The sequence below is a fragment of the Falco biarmicus genome, chromosome W, assembly GCF_023638135.1.
Source record: "Falco biarmicus isolate bFalBia1 chromosome W, bFalBia1.pri, whole genome shotgun sequence".
Taxonomy (NCBI): domain Eukaryota; kingdom Metazoa; phylum Chordata; class Aves; order Falconiformes; family Falconidae; genus Falco; species Falco biarmicus.
The window spans coordinates 14,373,377-14,395,424 of record NC_079310.1 but is presented as its reverse complement, the minus strand read 5'-3'; the positions used below and the strand labels follow the sequence as shown (position 1 = coordinate 14,395,424).

At 38.0% G+C, this 22,048-nt stretch overlaps 1 protein-coding gene across 1 annotated transcript; it reads left to right on the top strand.

The window, feature by feature from the left end:
* Nucleotides 1-218: 218 nt before the first annotated feature.
* LOC130141903 (very low-density lipoprotein receptor-like) lies at nt 219-875 on the top strand. The gene has a single exon (XM_056323198.1). It carries the CDS (start codon nt 219-221, stop codon nt 873-875), a length of 657 nt encoding a protein of 218 aa, XP_056179173.1.
* Nucleotides 876-22,048: the final 21,173 nt, after the last annotated feature.

Here is a 22,048-nt window from a genome sequence, read left to right as displayed (position 1 = left end):
CTCAACCAGCAGCAGTTCTGCTGCAGTGATTGCACACCTGATGTGCAGTGTTGGCTCATGGTCAGGCAATCTTGACAACTGCTCTCTGCAGGTCTTTTGGGCAGGGGGAAGGAAGAAGGGAAGGGGGCTGTCTAGGCTCTGTGTGTGTATAGGACATTGTGCTTCAGTGGCCTTTTGCTTCTGAGTGCATAATGTCCAGCTGGAACCATTAAAATCCCATGTGGAAAGTTATTGCCGTAGAACCTCTCTCTGGCTTTATGTACTGGTCAGACTGGGGTGAGCCAGCAAAAATTGAAAAAGCAGGAATGAATGGATTTGACAGACAGCAGCTTGTGACAACAGAAATCCAATGGCCTAATGGAATTGCTCTAGATCTTGTAAAAAGCCGTCTGTACTGGCTTGATTCTAAACTACATATGCTGTCAAGCGTTGACTTCAATGGCCAGGACCGTAGAATTGTGCTGAAGTCTCATATGTTCCTTCCTCATCCTCTTGCTCTAACAATATTTGAGGACCATGTGTACTGGATCGATGGAGAGAATGAGGCAGTCTATGGTGCCAACAAATTTAATGGATCTGAATTGATTACTTTAGTAAACAACCTCAACGATGCACAGGACATCATTGTGTATCATGAACTTGTTCAGCCTTCAGGCAGGAACTGGTGTGAAGAGAACATGGCAAATGGAGGCTGTAGCTACCTGTGCCTGCCTGCTCCTCAGATAAATGAAAACTCTCCAAAGTACATCTGTGTATGTCCTGTTGGATACTTGTTGCAGGAGGATGGTCTGAGATGTGCAGGATTAAACATCACTGGTCCCTCCGTTGCAACAGAAAGTCACCACCCAGTACTGAGATTTAATGACAGATATTAATATTACTCAAAGGGGAGGGGAATAAAAAATACCCAAGTCTTTCAAGATCTAGTGATAAGTTCTTTCTGCCTTCACCATAACTGCTTTCATTTCTGCTGCGGAGCTAGTTTGCTCTTTCTCAGTCCAAACCTCCCTTTTCTTCTCATTTCTTCTTTTTTTTCCCTTTCTTTCTTTTCTTTTCCTTTTAGGTTCTCATTTTTTCTTTTTTATCTTCTACCTCTTTGTTCCTCTTCTCTGTGGACCCCTCTGCTGAGATCAGTCTTCTTTTGTTTTTGTCATTTTCATTTTCACTTTCTAAAACTCATTATTTCTTTTGATGACCAGCATTCATCCTTCTAATAATTCAGATATAAAGAAAGACAGTATGTAAAGAGAATAGCTAATAACTTCTCCTGTTAATGTTTCAATCTGCAAGAGGAGCTGACATCCTCAAGAGGACATGGTAACAAGTTTTGGAGAAACTTGTGAGGGACTTGCCATGGAAATTAACAGAAGAGACCCTAGTCACAAAGAAAGAAAAGCAAATTCTTCCCTAGGCCGGTGACAGCTCCTTAACTCATTTGCGTTTTCTTCTCAGAGGCATGATAGAAAAAGCCTTCGGATGGGAAAAGGGGATGCAAGGACTGATGTTCAAGTATCAAGAAAATGGACCAGATCCTCATCTGGCATAAATCAACACAGACCCACAGGAATCAATGCAGCAATGCCAATTTGCACCAGATGAAGACCTGCCCCAATAAATCTATCATGCTCTGGATAAAGGGGTGAGTGAGGAGGGGGAATGTGCTATGAATTAGTGTCTGGTCAAACAGGCAGTGAAATAGAAACACATCTCTGTGTTGCAGAGGGCTAGCTGTGGAAAATGCTTCCTTTGAAAAGAAAGCATACCCCTGGGGACAACCTGTGCCCTTCGCTCCTGCTCCTGTGAGGGAGGCGATGGCCAATGTAGCACCGTGAGTGCTTGCCTGAAGGTTCACAGGAGACTGAGGCATTGATTCCACATTATGCAGAGGGGGCTATTAAGTAATGTAAAAGAAGCAACCCTACTGTAAGAGGTCTTCCTCACATGTATCCACTCTTTGCCCTGAAAACACCAGCCAGAGAGTGTCCTGAGCTGGTGCTCAATGTGTGGTATCTCCTCTACCAGTCATACCTTTATTAACCTATAGCTCTCCAGTATTTGAACATTTTGTGATGATTAAATGAAATACTGTATCTGTTTTCTCACATTTGGTGTCTCTTTACTGTTTAATAAAATGGTTTGGGACTTGCTTGTGGTTTTGAATTATGTGATGTTTAGAGTGTGACATCTCTGAGGTGTTCCTGAAAGCCAAATAAACAAGGATATTAACCACTTTCCCTCATTTCTTTTCACTGGTGCTTTCCAAATATTTGCTCTTCCTCACTTTCCATCCCCCATAGCACTACAGTTAAAAGGAAAGCGAGAAACAGGAAGAAAAACCTGAAAGAAAATAAACTGAAAGAAAGCACAGAGGCGGGTTTGGGTTTTTTTTTGGGTTTTTGTTTGTTTGTTTGTTTTTCCTGAGGAGGAATAGAAATCTCAAATAAAAATGTCATAGAAAACCCAAGCAACTCAAGTTGAAGGTGGCATGAATAGGAAGTTTTGCTCAGTACTCAGTGTTCTAGGTTGACATTTGCTTACTGAGAGCAAATGCTAATGGCTTTAAAGAAGACTATGAGTAACTCTCAGATATTGTCAATGGTGCCATGCAATACTGGAACTCTCCTTGACAATTTGCTGAGAAGTTTTTTGAGACTTTTTGTCTTTTTTTTTCTTTGTTTCTAACACAGTTTATATTTCAGTATAGCAAAAGGAATACAGTGCATATTAGCCATAACTAAACACCAACTGGTGGTCAGAAATGAATACAGAGACAATTACTTTCCCAGTGACAAAAGGGAGCACAAAAAAGACAGGAAAAGAAACTAACAGATCTAAGGGCAGAAGAATGAAAAGTCATCATCTACATAAAATGGCAAAATTACCTTTGGACTCCAAATGAAAAGATCCTGTTTCTCTTCATCTCTGGAAAACTTATTTGGAGAAGTAAATAGGTAATACTTCCATTTGTTTTACTGATAAAGCTTGAAAAATTAGCAAGGTTCAAAAATGAACAGAAACAAACCATCAAAGCAGGGAAATGTTGTCACAATCAGACCAGCACATCAAACAAGCACAGACAACTATGTTTAGCAGGTCATGAGGATTTTTAACAATCTAATTAAGAAAACAACAAAGGATAGTAAGGAATTGACCTTGGTGGCCAAGAAGGTCCTCTTCTATTTTATGTCTTTAATGAATGAAAAGCTGGTTTTCTTGAAGCAGTTTGGGGTAAATCATTTAATGTCCATAGTTAACAGGCAAACTTAGACAGACCTACCTGGGACGAAAATTTTACCACTGAAGTACTGACACTTGGTTTTCCTTCAGAGCCACCTCAGGGTCTGAAAGAGCCCAACCTGTCTACAGTAGGTCTCTGTAGGTTAGTGAACTACGCTATAGACAGAAACCCACATATCCATCCTCTGCAAAGACTTCAAAAAGTTAGTTTCTCTCACCCGGACAATTCACAAAGATATGCATGGACAGGAACAGAGTGGGTCTGGATCTTCCTTGACTCTAGAGAGGAAAAGAAAAGTTATTTTTTCCCCTGCTTATTGACTTGGATGCATGCACAAGCTTGAATTCCAAACACAGGAAGACTTGAGTCAGAGAAAATAACTTTGATAGTTCCTCTCTTTTGCCAGGGCATGGTTGTGTTCTTCCTCCCCTTTCTTCTGTCTTTGTTTCCTTTTTTTTCATAGCTGTATTTTCAGACCTTTTCGGGCTCTCTGGCCTTTTTATATTACTTCTATTTCTGCATCTGCCCCTTCACCCTTTTCTTCCCGCCCCTACTCTGCACAGCTGCAAAAAAGTCCACTCTCCCTCCTTCCCCACCACTGCTATATTCTGATTCATACTGCTGTGAATTTTTCCACCCACATAGTCCAGATCACTGATTTATTTAATGTGTGACCTGTATTTTGGTGCAGTGGCTCCCATTGTTTCATCTGCTTCTAAACAAAGGACCATTTAATTGTTCCCTCATTTAGCCACAAAAGGAGGTGGCTGCTAGGCACACCCACTTCCCTGAGGTTTCCCTCACCATAATAAAGCTATTTTGTTATTTTCTTCAAATTTAAAATGCAAGAGAACAACAGGCTGAATCTATTTGTGTAGATAAGGCTCCATGGAGGGGATGAAATATCAAGCATTAAAAAGAGAGGAAGAAAGTGAGTGAAAGTGACTGAACATACTGAACAGAAACAAAAATGTAAAGATAAATGCATTTTTATGTTAGAAAAACGTTCTAAATGGTCCTCAAGGCAAGGTGCAGGACTATTCAGAAGAAGGCAGTTTTATCAAGGGGTTACAGTACATAAATATTGAAAATCTCCCTAACAGGTTAGCCTCATTGCTAGATGTCAGTGCATTCCTTTCAAGATCAAACTTGCAGCAAATTGACTGTGAAAGTGGAAAAAAAGAAGAAAGAGAAAGAAAGGAAGGAGAACTCATTTACAGAAGGCCTTCAAACCCCTTTTTTCTCCTCATTCAGCCATACTACTTATAAATGCACTTAAACATCTCTGAAATGCCTTGCTCATACAACCTCATACAACTTCTGTCTTGGACTATGATTTGCTCAAAACCCTGCCTCTTTCACTTCTGGAGCAAAGAAAAAAAATACTCTCCCTGCTAATAACACCTCTGTGAAATCTCCTCAAAGAACATCACTTCTTGCACCTATGCTTTTCCTCCACAAGCTGCCATCTGCTGTAACGCATCTCTATTTTAAGCTTGAGTCACATGACTTAAATCCACATAAGTGTTGATTGTACATGATTGCCTTTATTGATTCTACCTGGGACATACCTTGCCTGTATCCAAGTTCATATATAGTTTTACTTTGGACTTTTATTCCACTCTTTCTTTAATACTTTCTTTTCCTGTCCTTCCATTTTTCTGATTATTCTTTTTACTGTGGTAGTGCCTGGGAATTCCAGGCAGGTAGAAAAACGTCCTGTTATTCTATACATGCAACAAATGTTTCTCCAAGAATGTAAAGAATACCTCTGTCTCGCTCTGAAGAGTACCTTATGTTGTAATAACAGCCACTAAATCTTAAAAAAAAATATAAATAATTCAGCCTGAGTAATCCAAAATTAGGGGAAAAAGTACATTTTTTTTTCAGTGAGTTATTAAAGCTTACTTTGAAACAAGTATTGCTGTTCTTTTGGTGAGTGTAAGTAAGACTCATAGCCCTTTTTTCCCTGGATCATTAGATTGCAGTAGAAACTAGATTTCAATGCTGTTCCTGTCTTTTGCCAGACTACTTCCAAGATGTGGAGTCTTTTGGCTGTGGTTTGGGGCTTTTCTCTATGTCTCTTTTCCTGAGCAGACTAGTGCTTGCTGCACTGTTTATAATTCACTTTTTCCATGCAGGGATCGAACAGGTAGCCTGGGTGCCAGAGCAGCTCTGATCAAATCAATGTTACCCATACACTTAGAATTAGGCACCTGGTTACACTGCCTGCCTAGAGAGCAACTCAGCGAGTAAAATGGCTCGTGAACATCCTGAGAAAAAATCTCCAGATTTATCTCAAAAAAACAGTTGTTAATGATTTAAAAATACAAGTTCCCTTGTCCAGTCAGGAGGGAGTGTCACTCCTCTTGGGTAGGATTTGACTTTAGAAAGTAAACAGACACTTGAGAGAAAAGATCCGCAATGTTTCCTGCTTTTATTTTGTACTCCTTTTCTCCTTCCCTCACCCCCTTTCTTTTATTTAAATGATGGACTTGAGCTCAGATCATTTGAAAGACTTTTGGATACAGATCAGCAACTATACACAGAGAGTATGAATCTTGAATCTTCCATTTCATACTCTGCCTGAACAGGGTAATAGCTTGAGGTGCTGTCAGGACCTTCATCTGCAAGAAATGATGAGGTTTAATGCAGAAGACAACCTATGCACAGAGCTCAAGCTGATTGTCTCCTGAAAGTTGCTTTTCCCCTAGAGTTTTTCAGCCAACACTATCAAAATTAATTTTGTGTGGTAGTAGCATGCAATCTATGTCAAAACCACCTGAAGCCAACACTATGAAAATATATTTTGTGTGTAAGTAGCATGCAATCATATGTCAAAACCATCTGAAGAGAGAAAAAAAAAAAGAGGCTATGTTATGGAATAGTCATTTCAACATTTTTGCTGCAGCAACTAGAAATAGGATTTATATTTTACCTGTAAAGTGGGAGAAGCATTAACATGTAAGTTGGTTACTGAAGTAAGTTGGTTACAAAGGAGCCCCTGCATCGTGTGCCTTTGGCTCATCATTACACATTAAGAATGGGATTGCAGAAAGCAGTCTTGGATGCACCAGGCCCAGCAGAGCACTTGTGAGTTGATTCATTATGGGTGGGTTTTCTTTTTTTTTTCTTTCTTTCTTTTTTTTTAATTTAGAAGAATGCAATTAAAACTGAACTTGATAATTAATTCTGAACTGGTGAGAACCAGTTCCAGAGATTATGACTATAATGCTATGTAGCCATTGATATAAATATTCATGAGGTTTCATTGTTTTATGTTTTTTTACGAAGCACAGAGCTTATCTGAAGAAGTAAAATTAAAGTACTATTATTTGACGTTACAGTGTAAATAAGAGTCAATAGAGAAAAGCAAGAATATATGCACAGTAAAATGTAACAAATATTCTGTAAATATGTTTCTAGGTATTTGTGCATTTGTGTGCTGTATGCCATGTTATGTACTTCTGTATGTTATGTACAGACATTGTATAGTTGGATTATTAGACACTCTTTTACAGGCATATACAAAGTCCCATCATATGAAACTGTTGCACCAAAAAGCATGTGTGCACATATTTCCAGAATCTCCAGCACCCATAAATAACACAGAGAATTAGAAAAGACTAAACAAGATTGGATCTCAATGTGGGAACTACCTGGTTACTGAAATTCATAGAAATCAACTTATCTACCACCAAAAATCAATCAACATTTAAAACTAATCATGTGAGGTTGATGACAGAGCAAGAAAATGGCTTGTCTTATTCCATTCTTGGCTCAAGATGTTCATCATAGCTGCCTCCAGAGCAAACATGGAATCTTAAAAAATCCTGGAAAAATAAAAGTATGCTGACAAACAGTGCCTAAAGGAAACAATATGGCTAGAAGAAAGCTCAATGCCTGGCTAGACTGAAACAGGCAAGGAAGTCACAGAGAAGAAAAGAAAAATATTTTTATTTTTTTATTTTTATTTTTTTTAGTTGAAGTAGAGAGAGAGTGGTTTAAAGAAAATTGTTCCATGTGGTGTTGGGGAACTGAGGAAGCTGGCTGTAGCTCAGGTCCTCCAGTCAGCAAACACAATATTCAAATTGGAACAAGATTTAAATCTCCTGCATTGATATGTTCAGTTCATTTATTGTAAGGCACAGAAAAGTCAAATTCAGTATTATGTGATTAAGCTACATCTGTCTCAGTACAAGCAGTAACCATATTTCTTTAAGTTCAGCAGGTGTTTTGCAAAGAATCTAAAGGATTTTGCACAAAATTAGTGCCTATAATAAAGCGCCAGTGATGAAGAGACAGCTCTTTATATCACTGATATATTATAGTTTCATTCTAATAAATGTCATTGCCAAATATTTCAAAACCTAAACCAGGTTTGCTGACTGAACTGTTTTGCAAGCATATTTGCTACGCCTTATTGCAAAGATGTTCTTTTATAGACATACAGTTTAGAAATTTTATTTTACACTGCTGACTACTAAATTAGCAGCTTTTCATCTTTGCCAGACTTGTGCAACACAATTGAGACGAAAGGTAAAATGAATAACTTCTGCATTAATTCTTGTTGGCAGTGTCATAAGAATCCTCAAGATGTGTTAATTGAGGATAGAGTATGTGAAACAAATGATGAAGGCCCCTTCCCACCTTGAGGTCCTCTCTCTCCCCTTCCTCTCTCACTTTGCCTATTGTTATGCTGTATGACAGTATGGCTTGCACTGGCATATGTGGCTCTCTGCAAAGTAAACAAGTATTTGGTGCATTTCTGCTTCTTGTGAGGGTGTTTGAGAGAAAAGAAGTGACCTTTCCAGCTTTCTGGTTCTCATTTCTTGCATTTACTACTGAGGTGTTACTCTGGGCTATGATTTTAAAAGTGTAAACGTATAGCTTCTTAAGACACAATGCTGTTGAATTTCCAGTAGAAGAGACTCACGAAGTTCCCACAGAAGTTTGCCAAAGTTTCAAGACAGAATTCAACAGTGATTTATCTTTATTTGTCTTTATTTAAAGTCAGATTTGTCATATGAATATACATTTCTTTGTGTTTGATTTTTATATAAAAATTTTAAAAGTCTCTTAAACCATAATTTTAAATGAGATTTTTCTTATTGATTTGATAAAAGGATGGAATTAGCAAACAAACAATCAAAATTATCTAAATTATAAAAGTATAAAGTTTTGGGAAGGACAAACAAAGGATATGTTTTCTCTGGAGTGTTTTATTTGGTTGGGGTTTTCCCCCTGGGGATTCCAAAGAAAAATTTATGGCAGTTTTTTTTCACCTCTTCTCCCCAAACTTATATAGGTAATAACTTGCAAACATCTTGCTTTTACTTTAAAACTGTTTTACAAGTTTTGAAGCTGGGGAGGTTTTCTTTATTTTGTCAACTTTTAATTTAATCAAACAAGTTCACTCAGAGACATAAGAGAGGAGCCTGAGCCATTTTCCTCTTTAGGGAGATGTCTCCTAATATTTACAGAGAGTACTTCAAGGATAAAAAATGACCCTCTCCTATGCCAGCAAATGGATTACTTTTAGGTGTCTGCAAGAAAAAAGTGACCTGGACACTTTTCAAGGGACTGAATTTGTCTGCATTTCCTGTGGAAAAAACAATCTCTAGAAAATTCTGAAATTGCTGTCTACTGCCAAGCTCATAAACATGGGTCTGCAGTGAGATCTATTACATCCTTGCAGGCCTGCATAACCGCAGTAGCTGCATTTAAGCTCTGAATTGGTATATATTAGTGGGTCATACAAACAAAATGAACATAAAGACAGCTCTACCAAGTCAGACCATCCATTTATCCTGTCTCCAGCAGCAATCAACAGTAGATAGCTGATAAGGAATGTAAGAGTATGTCAGTCATAGAATGACACTTTATGACAGTACTCTTCTGGCCTCCAAAATTAGGGACTACGGATATATTTTTTTAAGAGGGAGAGGTAGTATCTTTGCATTTAGTACCTTGAAAAATATTATTCTTTCATTTAATTTGTCTTTTGAAATAATGTAAAATTTTAACATTCATGCATTTCTTCTTATGTGCACAGTCTGTGAAAAAAATTCTCAATTTTTTATTACCTAAAATATAATTGAGAATTTAAGATGTGATATTTGGAAAAGACTGTGAGAAATTGTTTTCTATTCAGCTTCTCCATGTCATCCATGGTTTTGTTTAGTCTGTCTTGTACATACTGAAACTACAGAGGCAACTTAATTGATCTGGCAAACATATGCCAGCTTGGCTGCTTGTATTAATAGAGTTTAATTTACAGTTTATCATTCAGGCTAAAAAAAAAAAAATAATTATTTTCTTTGACATTTAAGAGATACTGGACACCTACCTGGCTTAAACACCATTGGAAATGTCATCCCTAAAGATAATCATCTAAAAAATCCCTATGTTTAGATAATTGAAACCTATGAGAGCACTAAGTTTGTAAAGTCCATTAATAGTAGACCTAAAAAGAATCAGGAGATAGAAATCACAAAAAGCTTCAGGAAGTAAAAATGCTTACAAACCTCAAAAAGCCATGCTTTAAACATCTTAAGCAGATAAACTGTATTGAAGAGGAAACACTTGTCGTTTAAGTGTACATATACCCTTTTCTCTTCAGTGTAACGCTTCAGTCTTATGTTTAGATGTATAGAGAGCTCAGAATTAAGTTTTCATTTTATGGTTTACTTGTTACTGAAGTCATGCCTTTGTAGGTCCTATGCACACTTACAAACATCTGTTTAAAGGAGGGCAGCAACATGATGTACTGAGAAGTGCTTCATAAACAAAAGCAACAATCATTTAATTATGAATACTTGCATCAGCTTGGACAAAAGTTATTGTGGTCAGTGGTCAGTGCTGAGGCAGCATTTATCAGAAACTAAATGGACAGATAGAAACACACACATACATTCAAAGGAGGAGGTATGGATATATATGGATGTGTATCATGATCATTAACCTAAAACACTTCTAGCTGCTGACAAAAGGAGACAACTTTGATGAGAGCTTGTATCCAGAGCCTGTTTTTTGCTTAATGTTGTTACATGATCTTTCAGTGCTCTTCAATAAATAATTCCAAGCCATTCCTTATTAATCCCCTTCCTCCCTTTCCTGACGTTGTATAAGGATGCATATTTTCAGATTTAATTCTTAGTTTTATGTTGCTGTTTTCTTTTAAATCTTCCATTCAAGCACTGCAGGCTACCCATTGTCTCCCATTACATTATGTACTGCACCTAACATCATGGAGATGTGGTATTATCAGGGGATTCTAGACATTACTGAAACACAAATTATGATAATACAGTATTGCAGCTGTTCAGCCGGTGTTTTAGTATGGAGCCAAAAAAGTCCCCCTCTCATTTCCTCACACCCTATTTCCATCTTTATAGATTTGCAGATGTGAAGAAGAGAGGAAAACAATGATAAAACCCCCTTGTGATTGTTTTCTGGAAGGGACAATACTTTTATAAATCTCCCTTGAAGCAGTACTTGATTTTGTAATAAGTTTTTCTTTCACTGGCAGTGCTGCTCAGAAGGGGCTGCACATATTTCAGGGTGCAGGGAGAGAGGTTGCAGGGCAGAGAGGGAGAGGAAGGCAGGGGAAGGGAGGCTGATAGCTTTGTAACTAAAAATGATGTCCTCAAATCCTTTAAAAAAATGTCTTCCATGCCCTCAAGTGCCCATTGCAGAGCAAATGTTCACAGTCTTGAGCACTGAACCAGCCATCTTCTTTTACAGCATATACCTTTCGGGAGGTGCCAGCCATGGCAGATATTTCAGGTTTATTCACATAAGAAAGCAGAATTAAAAACCTCGGCTCCTGGTGGAGCAGCGAGGAGGCTGGAATTTACCTACCGTTGTTCAAGCATAGGGTGATAGCAAGGCTGCAGCTGCTTGGCTCCCTCTTAAACAAACCTCCTAACCAGCCACCATGGAGTGTCTTTCACTCTGTTCCCATGGCAACACCTCTATCCTCTGGTGCCCATGGTGTTTCTAATGCTTTTGACTAGTTGGATTCCTTGGCACCTGCCTCCAGTGCCAGGTCTTGTCAAAGCTTATTAGACTGAGAATCCATTTCAACTGCACTAGTGGAAAAAGAAAGAAGACATACATAGTTTACTTGAGATCTCTTTCAAATCCCAGCAGAGCAAATTTCTCAAGTTTCCAACTAATAGCTGAACTTGCCTAGGGAAAAGATGTGCACATGCACACTCACATATACACAGAAACTCCTTCCATCACATCTACTCTTTCCTTCTGCAGAGTACAGATGTATGATCACACTCTCTTGTGTTCACAGACTAATACAGATGCTCTTGCTTTTGTTTGCAACAAGAACCCCCCTAAAAAAACCTGGTTTTTAATGCATGAGCAAACTGTCTTACACAGACAACTTCCCCCTGAGGTTTTACACATTATCTCATCACAGACTTGCCTGCACATGTGTAGTTACAGGAAATGTGATGTCCCTCTGCTATGCTATGCACAGAAACTTCCCATCTTACAAGTGTTCATGTGATTGACGTGCTACAACAGACTTTGTCTTTTCACACACTCACTCTTCTACACTCACTATGGCTCCTGCAAAGTCATTATGCTTGTCTAAATACAGGTAAAACTTTACCAATTTACTGGAGAAACAAAAGACATATTTCTAACTAAGACAGATTCTCATTGACTAGGAGGAATAGTGTTATAAGTGCACCTGGCTATAATTATATCCCATGCTCATAACCCTCGTGTCTGAATACCTGTATATTTCTAAGCATATTAATATGCATCAATGACCTATATGCTGGGACCTGCAATGCGTTTTTGATGGGTATGTTTTGCCAGGTAGGGGGATATCTGTTTTTACCTCAGTCCCCAAGCTGACTTTTTTAGTCAACATAAATTCAGAGTTTCAATTTAAGGTTTAACAGAGACACACTGTTTCTCTGGTCTCCACCTGTATTTCATGCTGTAGACTGATGACTTTGTTTAGTCAAATCTGAACAAGATCTGTCTGGCAGTGTCTAATCTAAATAAGTAATCTAAGCTCTTTCTACAGAGAAAGAAAGGAAAAGACCTGTAGAAGATGATTCTATACACTCAACTTCCTGCTAAATATCTTCTTTTAAAAGGAACTTAGGTGATTGTATACTTTGATAAGTATGTAAGTTACATGCCTAAAAATTAATCTGAGGCAAAATGGATATGCATTTGGACATGCTTTTGGAGGAAAAGCTGGGAGTATTTTCTTCAGGTTAACTTCCAATGTGCAGGATTCTTTCAGCAAAGAATGCATCAATTTCCTCTGTTAATATGCTTCCCTAAGCTGTCCAAGGAAGCAATAGCTCCATAGACCTGGCCCTCACTGTACTTGCTAGGGCATTGCCTTTTTACTTAGATGAGTGACAAGCAGCTGTGGATCTCTCTGAACAAATTTATTTCATTGAAGACCTTCCTATCTTGAAATTGTCCAAATTACTACATGTTTATGTGATGTGATTCAGAGTACAACTGGTCTAGATTATCTGCAGCTTCTACGGAATGTTTAAAAGCTCTATCAATATGCTGGACATCAGTTTCTGGAATCAAGTCATTCCAAAATGTTTTTTTCATAGGGACATCTCTCTACATCATATTTTCACTACATGAAGACCTGTGATCTTAAATAGGATTCTCAGGAGCAAAGAACACAGGTGTGAAAAGGAAAAATAATTTTGAAGTTATAAGCTGTTTCATATGTGTGTGCTGGCAAGGGTGTGGTAGGTGATTTGGTCATGAAGACCAGCCTGTACAGATATTCTTGTGTCACCAGTCCCCCAAGAGTGTAGGGACATGTAAAATGACTCCCCAAAAATAATGACCTTTGCTGTTGGGAAGGCATGCAGGATGGATGTCAGACTGTCTACTACCTAGTTTTTGTCATGTGACAGTTTTGTATAAGTTCATGCTTATCACTGGACATGGTTAAAATGATTAATTCATTTTATTCTGTCTTCAGTGAAGGTTAAAGGGAGATTTTAACATTTGGTGAGATGGTTGCAAAAGTTAATCTGTAATTACACAGACTACACAAAATTGGTGAGGCCTGTTGCCAGTAATTTTTTAAGACCCCTCTCACCTGAGGGGTCTTGGGTCTTGAGGAATAGCTCAATCTCCTTCATTATGCTGTTGTCAGAGAGCAGCCATCAGTGGGATGCCACCCAGCACAGGACACAAGCTCCATTCACAAAGATTCTACAAATTCTTTTGGTGTGCCGCACAGGACAGACGTGTCTTTGTGAGCTGACAGCTGGGCCTGCAGCTTTAAAGTGTGTTTCATCCATTAATTTTGAGGACAATGCTAACTACCACTACTTCTGTCATAAGCATGCTTCTCTAAACTGTGTCGTGGTCACTACACCACTCCAAGGCTTGCTTGCATGCATCAGAAACTCTAACTAGGTCTTTGTAACGTACAACTTGCTTTCCCCTCAGGGCTGAATAACTAAACATGCCCTTCTGTTTCTGCTTCACTCATAACTTTAGTGGAACTCACAGTAGTTGGATTTCAAACTTACCTAATTAAAAGTAATCATCAAAGAAAGCAAAGGAACCTGTTTACCCACAGAACTCATTGGCTATGTGAATATCTTAGTTTGGGCTGTCTGCTTGATTCTTATACTACAATTAAAAGGTTTGGTTTCTCCCGTCTCTCTAGTGCATCCTAAGACAATCCACAGTTCAGCTTATCTAGTCATATCAATTATGTAGTTTTAAGATAATTGCATAAAATCACAGTAGTATCATTCAATTCAATTTCTCCTTAAGAATTCATAACACATAAACAAAATAGACAACTAAATTAAGTGTAGGGTATTGTGATTGTTTCTTACTGACAGTTTTGGATAGCTTTTGTTTTTCAAGGCTTCCCATTGGTTAATGATATGTCTGGGAGCCCCACATTAATCTAGAGGTCTCAAAACTTTTAAGCTTCTAGTTTTAAACCATCCACTTTAGAAAGGCAGTGTATTGGTTGCTAAAGTAGAAGAGTCCTTTCTGCAGGAAGTGTTGAAACTCTTTGCCTTCAAAAAAACATGTACCATTCTTCTTTTTATTTTTTTTTAAATTCATATTGTTTTCTAAAATGGAGTCATGAGTTTCAGACAGCATAGGTTTATTCCTTGTACTTGTGTGCAGCCAGAAAAAAGTTTTCCTAATTGTATTCCATTTTGTAATCTCAGCCTCATCTGTGCATCAAGATAGCCTGAGACCGAGACATTCTTATGTTAGTTGAGTTTAGAAGCGGTGTTTCCTTTCATCAGAAAAATTTTAATTCCTGGAGAATAAGGGTTCCATATCTCCATCATGAATAGTCTAGGCAGAGAGATGGATAACCTTGATAACTGAAAATTCAACCTTGCAAAAAATTATCTGCTGAATAATAAGATGTAATTTGTACATGCACTTGTTAATTCCATTCAGAGCTCTGGCAGTGATGTTTTGGAGGCTTCAGTGCACTTAACTAACCTAAATTGTACATTTCACATTCAAGACTTAAACTGAAACAATAACACATTTAACTAAAATTTAGAATCCAGATATGTTAGCAGAAAAGCAAAGATTTTCTAATAAAATTAATTTATTTAATTTTATTCATAATTTTTTGGGGGTTGTTCTCCACAGTTTCCAAAACCCAGTTAGTATAGGTATAAACCCACAATATTTCCTCACTTAGCCTGACATATTTTTGTCATTTTTAAACCTGAAAAAGTAATTATTTCTTCTTGTCTGCCCCTTTTACAGCTTGTGTCTTTCTTCTTGCTCATTTTGCTCTAACACACAGCAGAAGGGCTGTGTCTGCAATGACATATAGGGCACATTTCAGCCTCCATTTCAGCTACAGGCATCTTGACTATCGGGGAGCAAGGGACTGCTAATGTGAGCATGAAAACCTTTAATTTTAAGCACATGGAGCAAGGATAACAGGAGATTGAGCACTGGTAGGGTGATTGGTAGATGGATGCTGGTTCATGCTCTGGGGTTCTCCTGGTAGGATACTTTTCTACCTTCCTCAAAATTGCAAATTAGGTATAGCCATTCCTTAAATAAATTAGGTGTAGTTCTTTCTGGATCTGAAATCCCACTGAACTTATAACAAAACTGGGTCCTTATTAAAGCAACTTCAGTTCCAAAGAAAGACTGCAGCATTAAATAAATACAGCAGGTTTGCACCCGGACGTAGTCTTATGAAACCCTATGGTTCTGTCCTATGTCGAGCCACCTGACAGACCCACTGAGTTTCATCTCAACAATTTCTGTTCTGTTTCACATTGTCTGATGCAGATATATCAATGTGCACATATAAGATTTATTTCAAAGGGGTTCTTGACCTGATTGCACCCTTTAAGATCAAATGTTACAAAGTCTGAAATGTTCTCATTCCTTCAAGTGAGGTCACATTACTTCAGTCCTTTCACTCTCAAATGTGGGCTGGAGCAGTACTTTAATGGGAAAAAACCAAGGACCTGGGTGGTATTGGAGATAGATGTTTCAGATTGCAATCATCCCTGAAGATCTCTTCCTTGATTAGTGACTCCATTGGCTTTTAGCTGGGAATTCTTCACTTCATTTACTCATTCCATAAAATACTTTGGACCTCTGAGATGTACAAGGAACATGTAACTTCTCATATTAATTTGCCTCTAGGTAGTAAACCAAAAATGGTGTAAAAAGAGGATGTATACAAACTTGTCAGATCCACATGAAAGCACACAGTTACTCATGACAAGACTTTCAAGTTGTTTTCTGTAACTTTCCTTCTGTAGGAGTGAAATGTGTAGGCACTGTCTGTAGCCAATTTATAGAGGAAGAAACCTTCACAGATGCTTCAGCTCATGTATCTTAAGGAGCTTTCTTAGGAGGAGGTGTCTCCATTGCAAATAGAGAGAGCCTATGTGATCAACCTAAACTCAAAATCTAGCATTTACACAGTCAAGCAGGTGAGATGAAACACATAATTGACTTCCTTGGTTCACCTACAGAAGGTGCATACCACCTTACATATTCTCTCAGTTTTCATACCTTTTCTTGTCCAAATGTAATTGATGATTTGCATTATTAAAGAATAGCGTCATAGCACATAGTTGAAATTAATGGGAGTTTGTCATTGGCATTTGAAAACTTACTACATTCCTCCCCAAACCTGGATATTATTATATGCTGAGGGCATGCTTACCTATTGGATGGTTATGAACCCTTATTAAGGCAGACTACATTAGGATACCTTAATGAAGTACGCTCCTCTGTAGCTCCTCTGTAGATGGTGATGATGATGATAATGGTGATTATTAATGTTACCATTTGTTTTATTACAATTTTAATTTTAACATTTACACTACAGCAGCAGGAATTAAAACACTAAGTTGAATAATAGCAATAATGATTGTCAAATAACTATCATTGTATATCACAGTAGCAAAGCTGTGAAGAACCACTGACTAATTAAAATAAACACACTATGCTAAAACTTAGAGCTGAACAAAGGCAGTACTTAACAAACTGTCTCTTCTCCAGTCCTAGAAGATTTGGATGCTAAATGTTTTTAAGTATTAATGTTCACCAGGGGAAATACCTGACAGAAGACAAACAAGTAAGCCTTGGCAAGAAGTTGTTGGATGGAAGTCAGCAAAAATTAGGGAGATTTTCTCAATTCTTTGCTAGCTATGATCACAATTTGTTATCCAAACATCCAAGGTCAGGTCAGCTATAAGAAAGAAACAGATCCCCAAGATTTTAGACCACTTTGATATCCATCAAGATGGATGTCATTGTACATATGCAATGTATCATTAGAATTATTATTGCTGCACATTACAAATAATGTTTGTCTAGAATATTTTCTGAAAGAGACTGACAGTGGTGCAATCACTGATGTTCTCTGTAATGGGAAAAACAATTAGTTTTCAGTCATTTGCCTTCTTGGGAGTGCTGTATGCTAAATTATATCACTTCTTCAACAAAGTGACTCTGTAAAACTTAATATTTCTGTTGCAAGACTTTCAGACAATAAGGGTGGATCTGATCCCCTGCTTGCTGTTTGTGTCACTGTTTTTGGAAGCTATAATCACACTGCAAGCATCTAGGACTGAAAGCATTCTCTGATGATTTTCCAAAGCCCCTGCTGATGTTCTGGGGAGTCAGATATGTGAAACTCAGTGAGGAGTCTGGGAATACTGGTGGCAATGTGACCTGGATATCTTTCTAAAAGACTGCGTCTTGCATATCCAGGAATAAGACTTCATGCGAGAATTACTCGGGGAAAAAAAATTGGCTTATGTTTACATACGAGGTCAGAATGAATGTTTATAATGAGCTTTTTGAGCCTTAGCAAAGTATGTATCTATGTATTTATCTGTGGTCCCTGGCAGCAAGAAATGCCAGGAGGATATTCCGAGAGAGGAAGCATACACACAGTTATGGTGTAAGAAATGTACCTATACCCAATAAGCACACAAAGTCTAACTACTTACCTGAAGTACGTCTGGGATCTAAACCTCTCAGAAGATTAAAAAGTTTCTGTGCTGTGGTGGAAATATTATTCCTGATCTCTAGAGCTGTTATGATTACCTGGATCCATTTGTACATGAGGTGGTTTTCCTTGCCCTTCTAGTCCAGCTGAGAATCCAGGACAGATGGAATAAAGTTAAAAAGCTTTGTAAACTTCATTTAGAGTTCCTTTCACCTAAATGTAGGCATATAAAACATGGTGGTTATGGCTGAACTAATTATCCTAGAATCATGATATAAAATAAATTGCCTGGTGCAGATTATGGTATGTAGAGGTGGATTTGGAGGACTGTGTAAGACTTCCTTTCCATGAATAAAAATATGACAACAGTTTATCAGAGATACAGCAATCTTGTTGATTTAGAAGTTCTGTATTCAGAGGAAAAATAGCAAAACTTTCTCAAGAAAGGTAGTGGTATTTTATCATTTGCTTTTTTACCAAAGTGTATGTCTGGAAGGTATTTTCTGGGTATAAGAAGTTGACATAAAAATACCCGATAGATCAAAAGAAGACATTTACATTCATATTTAAATGTTAACCGGAACCAAGGGCAGGTCTTTACAGGTCTCTGATAAATCCTTCAGTAAAAATAATACCTTAAAGGGTGGGGGAAATCCCTAAAATCACTGTGAAACCTTGCACTTAGGTCAAGTTTCAGTAATTTTGGATGTTAGTTGCTGGATGTTCTGATAATTTGCAGGTAAATATCCCAGCGATTAGCTAGGTTAGAGTCACAGCTTTGCTTATAGAAACAATTTCAGTTAACCTAAAGATAATCTGAATGGTGTTATCTTCTTTAATTTATTGTTAGTATAAATGAAGTCTAGTCAGTCTTATAATTATTAGTTCAGATCTAATTATTACAGAAGAATACTTTTATGCAGGAAAACTTGCAACAATAATGAAAATAGTGTTATAATGCTATAGAACACTTAGGCTTTACTTCTTTTCATGGTGTTATATTAACCCTTCTACCATTCCATGGTCCCAAGGTCACTAACTTCATTCACTTGCAGTGGGGTATTATGGCGAGTTGTCAGGATCAGGAGTCCTTTGTGGTTTATTAGTGTCATCTATATAAAACTATGGTTTTATAAGTAAACTCAGTTAAAAAACCCACTAGAGTTAAAACTATACTCAGTTTTAAAAACTAAAACTCAGTACATCCTATGGGTCTTAGTGGAATTTCATCTGGTGTATTTGAAAATGGGAGCAAATTTTCTAATAAAACTCTAATCATATGTGGTTAATTTGTTTAGAGTGTCTTAAGGCACTCTACAGCCGCCTATCCTACTAGTAGATTAAGCCAGTTATTCAGTGTTGAGACAAATATTCAGTCCTGGTTTCTGCTTCAAAGAGCGTACTGTCTAAGTTTAGATACATGACATGGAAATGAGAAGTGACAAGTGAACAAAAGAAACAGCAGGAGAGAAATGGAGCACAAAAGGATATGGTTTACAGAATTATCATAGAGTTTCTTGAAGGCATGTTTCATCTTACAAATTTAGTCATTAAAGTTGCGTATCTAGTATTAGCAAATAGAAGACCATTTCCACATGTGGTCAATGGATCTAAATGGATGCCTCCAGAAAATTATTTAATTTAGAAACGTGTTTCACAGTGAATAAATGACTTTCTGGATGCTACTCTCTCTCTGCTCCAACAATTGAAAGACTCTTTGCTTATGCTTATCACCTAGCTTTCTGTTTGTAATGTTTTATATGATAAATCTTTTGTAAGAAGACCATATGGCTAGCTAAGAAAAGATGATAAAAGTAACAAGGCAATGATAAGGAATTACTTTAGTGAAAGATTATGGAGCTTCATCTTGTCCTATCCACCATTTTAGAATTGTTTTAAAGAATGGCACAGACCAACCACATTCTTCTGCCTTATTACATTTAAATGTAGGACACTGTCAGCAGTGGCTTTCCTATGGTGAGACCCTTTTTTGACTCAGAACAGTGTTCAGTGAAGAAACTGACCCAATGCTCAGCTGTTTATTTTGACAGATTTCATAGGCAGAGTGCCTTGTGCTCCTGAGTAGGAACACAACCATGCAATGAAATCATTTAATAAAAAAGTAAAGCAAATTTTTTATCCTAAACACATTAATGACCAGTAGTAAATAGTCCCAGAGACCTAGCACAATGTGGGTTTTCAGACTTCAAAGGACTCAATAACTCCATGTTTTGTGTGCACACAGCTGAAGTTTACATATTATTCAGCTCTTACAAGCTAAAGAGAGCATTGCGGTGCTGAGGTTTAACCCCAGCCGGCAACCAAGCACCACACAGCTGATCGCTCACTCCCCCTTACCCAGAGGGATATGGAATAGAATCAGAAAGGAATGTAAAAGTCAGGGGCTGAGATAAGAACAATTTAATAGGTAAAGCAAAAGCCGTGCACACAAGAAAAGCAAAACAAGGAATTCATTCACCACTTCCCATGGGCAGCAGGTGTTCAGCCATCCCCAGGAAAGCCGGGCTCCATCACACATAATGGTTACTCGGGAAGACAAACGCCATAATGCCAAATGTTCCCCCCTCCCTTCTTCCCCCAGTTTATATACTCAGCATAATGTCATACGGTATGTAACACCTCTTTGTCTAGTTTGGGTCACCTGCCCTGGCTGTGTTCCCTCCCAATTCCCTGTGCCCCTCCAGCCCTCTTGCTGACAGGGCCTGAGAGACTGAAAAGTCCTTGACTTAGTAGAAATATCACCCAGCAACAACTACCAACATCACTGTCCTATCAACGTTGTTCTCACACCAAATCCAAAATACAGCACCTACTAAAAAAGAAAATTAACTCTATCTCAGCTGAACCCAGAACAGCAGGAAACCTTGAAAATTAAGCATCTGTATCAATCTGTGCTGAATCTAATCTGATTCCAGGGGCTGGGCAGAAGGAGGAGAAAAATATGACAGATGCAAAAAATGAAATTTCAATTGTATTCCTAGATCATACTTTAGAAGTAATTACTGGCTTAATATATGGGACTGGTTAAGTTTCTATAGACATTCAGACATGAAAAAAAATCTTGTTTTCATCACGGAGTCCACAAGATACATTATGATTAGCAGGAAAAGTACTAGCAGCCTATTCAGACTCTACAGACCTTAAAAAGCAGACATCACACAAGTAATTCAGAACTCTTGGCTGAAAGAGGGGGCTAGGGGACAGAGGTTTTAGTAGGGCCTGTAGCAATAAGACAAGGGGTAATGGTTTTAAACTAAAAGAGGGCAAATTTAGATTAGATATTAGGAAGAAATTCTTTATTGTGAGGATGGTGAAACACCGGAACAGGTTGCCCAGAGAAGGAATTGATGCCCCATCCCTGGCAATGTTCAAGGGCTTTGAGAAACCTTGTCTAGTGGTAGGTGTTCCTGCCCATGGCCAGGGAATTGGAACAAGATGACCTTTAAGGAACCTTCTAACACAAATCATTGTATGATTCTATAATTCTATGATATTAGCTTCTTTCAAGGACTGCAGACACTTCTAGGCTCCTGAACACTGCATAAGAAGATATTAAGGCCTGGGAGTGTCTGAACCAGAGCATGAATTAAGTCTTCCCTCTGGACACCACTATCTTTTCAGTATTCAGAATGCTACATCTGTTTCCTAAGTTGTATGCCCACTGTGGGAAAAGAGAAGAGAACTAGGACTGAAACTGAATTTAGGCAGTTTGGATGCAGTCCGTAGTGACTTCAGAATGGAGGAATGTCTTCCAACATAAGGCTTTGATCTGTGTCTAAAGCATCTTTCCTCTGTAAATGTCACCATTCTTTAGTCTGTAAATGCCACCTACATCATGTATAAGGATAAGTTTTAAAATGGACAGGTTTAATGCTCCTTTCTAACACAGGGAGTTTATTATCATCTAAAGGATACCGCCACTTTTCTTTTTTATTTTCTTTTTCTTTATGCTGCAATTTAAAATGTAAGTGTAAAGCAGTACTCTGCCAACAGCTGTTACGTATTATACATAGATGAATTAAAAGTAATTGCTGAAAAATCTCACTTGTATACACAAAATACAAAATTAAACCGTTCCTCTCCTACCTCACACTCAAATGCTTCCACAGACATGTAGTCTATTCACCAGAAATTACACACACTGACAGACTACCCTTAGACTCTCAGAGGTCTTTCTCCACACCTTGTGTGAACATATAGCAGCTTCCACCTTAGGAACTGCATCTAGATATGTGCTGGACAAAAGGCAACCTGAGATTCACATCTGCACCCTTACACCTGGA

Excerpts from the sequence above, each read along its gene's own strand:
- LOC130141903 (XM_056323198.1), top strand. The coding sequence starts at position 219 with ATGTGGAAAGTTATTGCCGTAGAACCTCTCTCTGGCTTTATGTACTGG.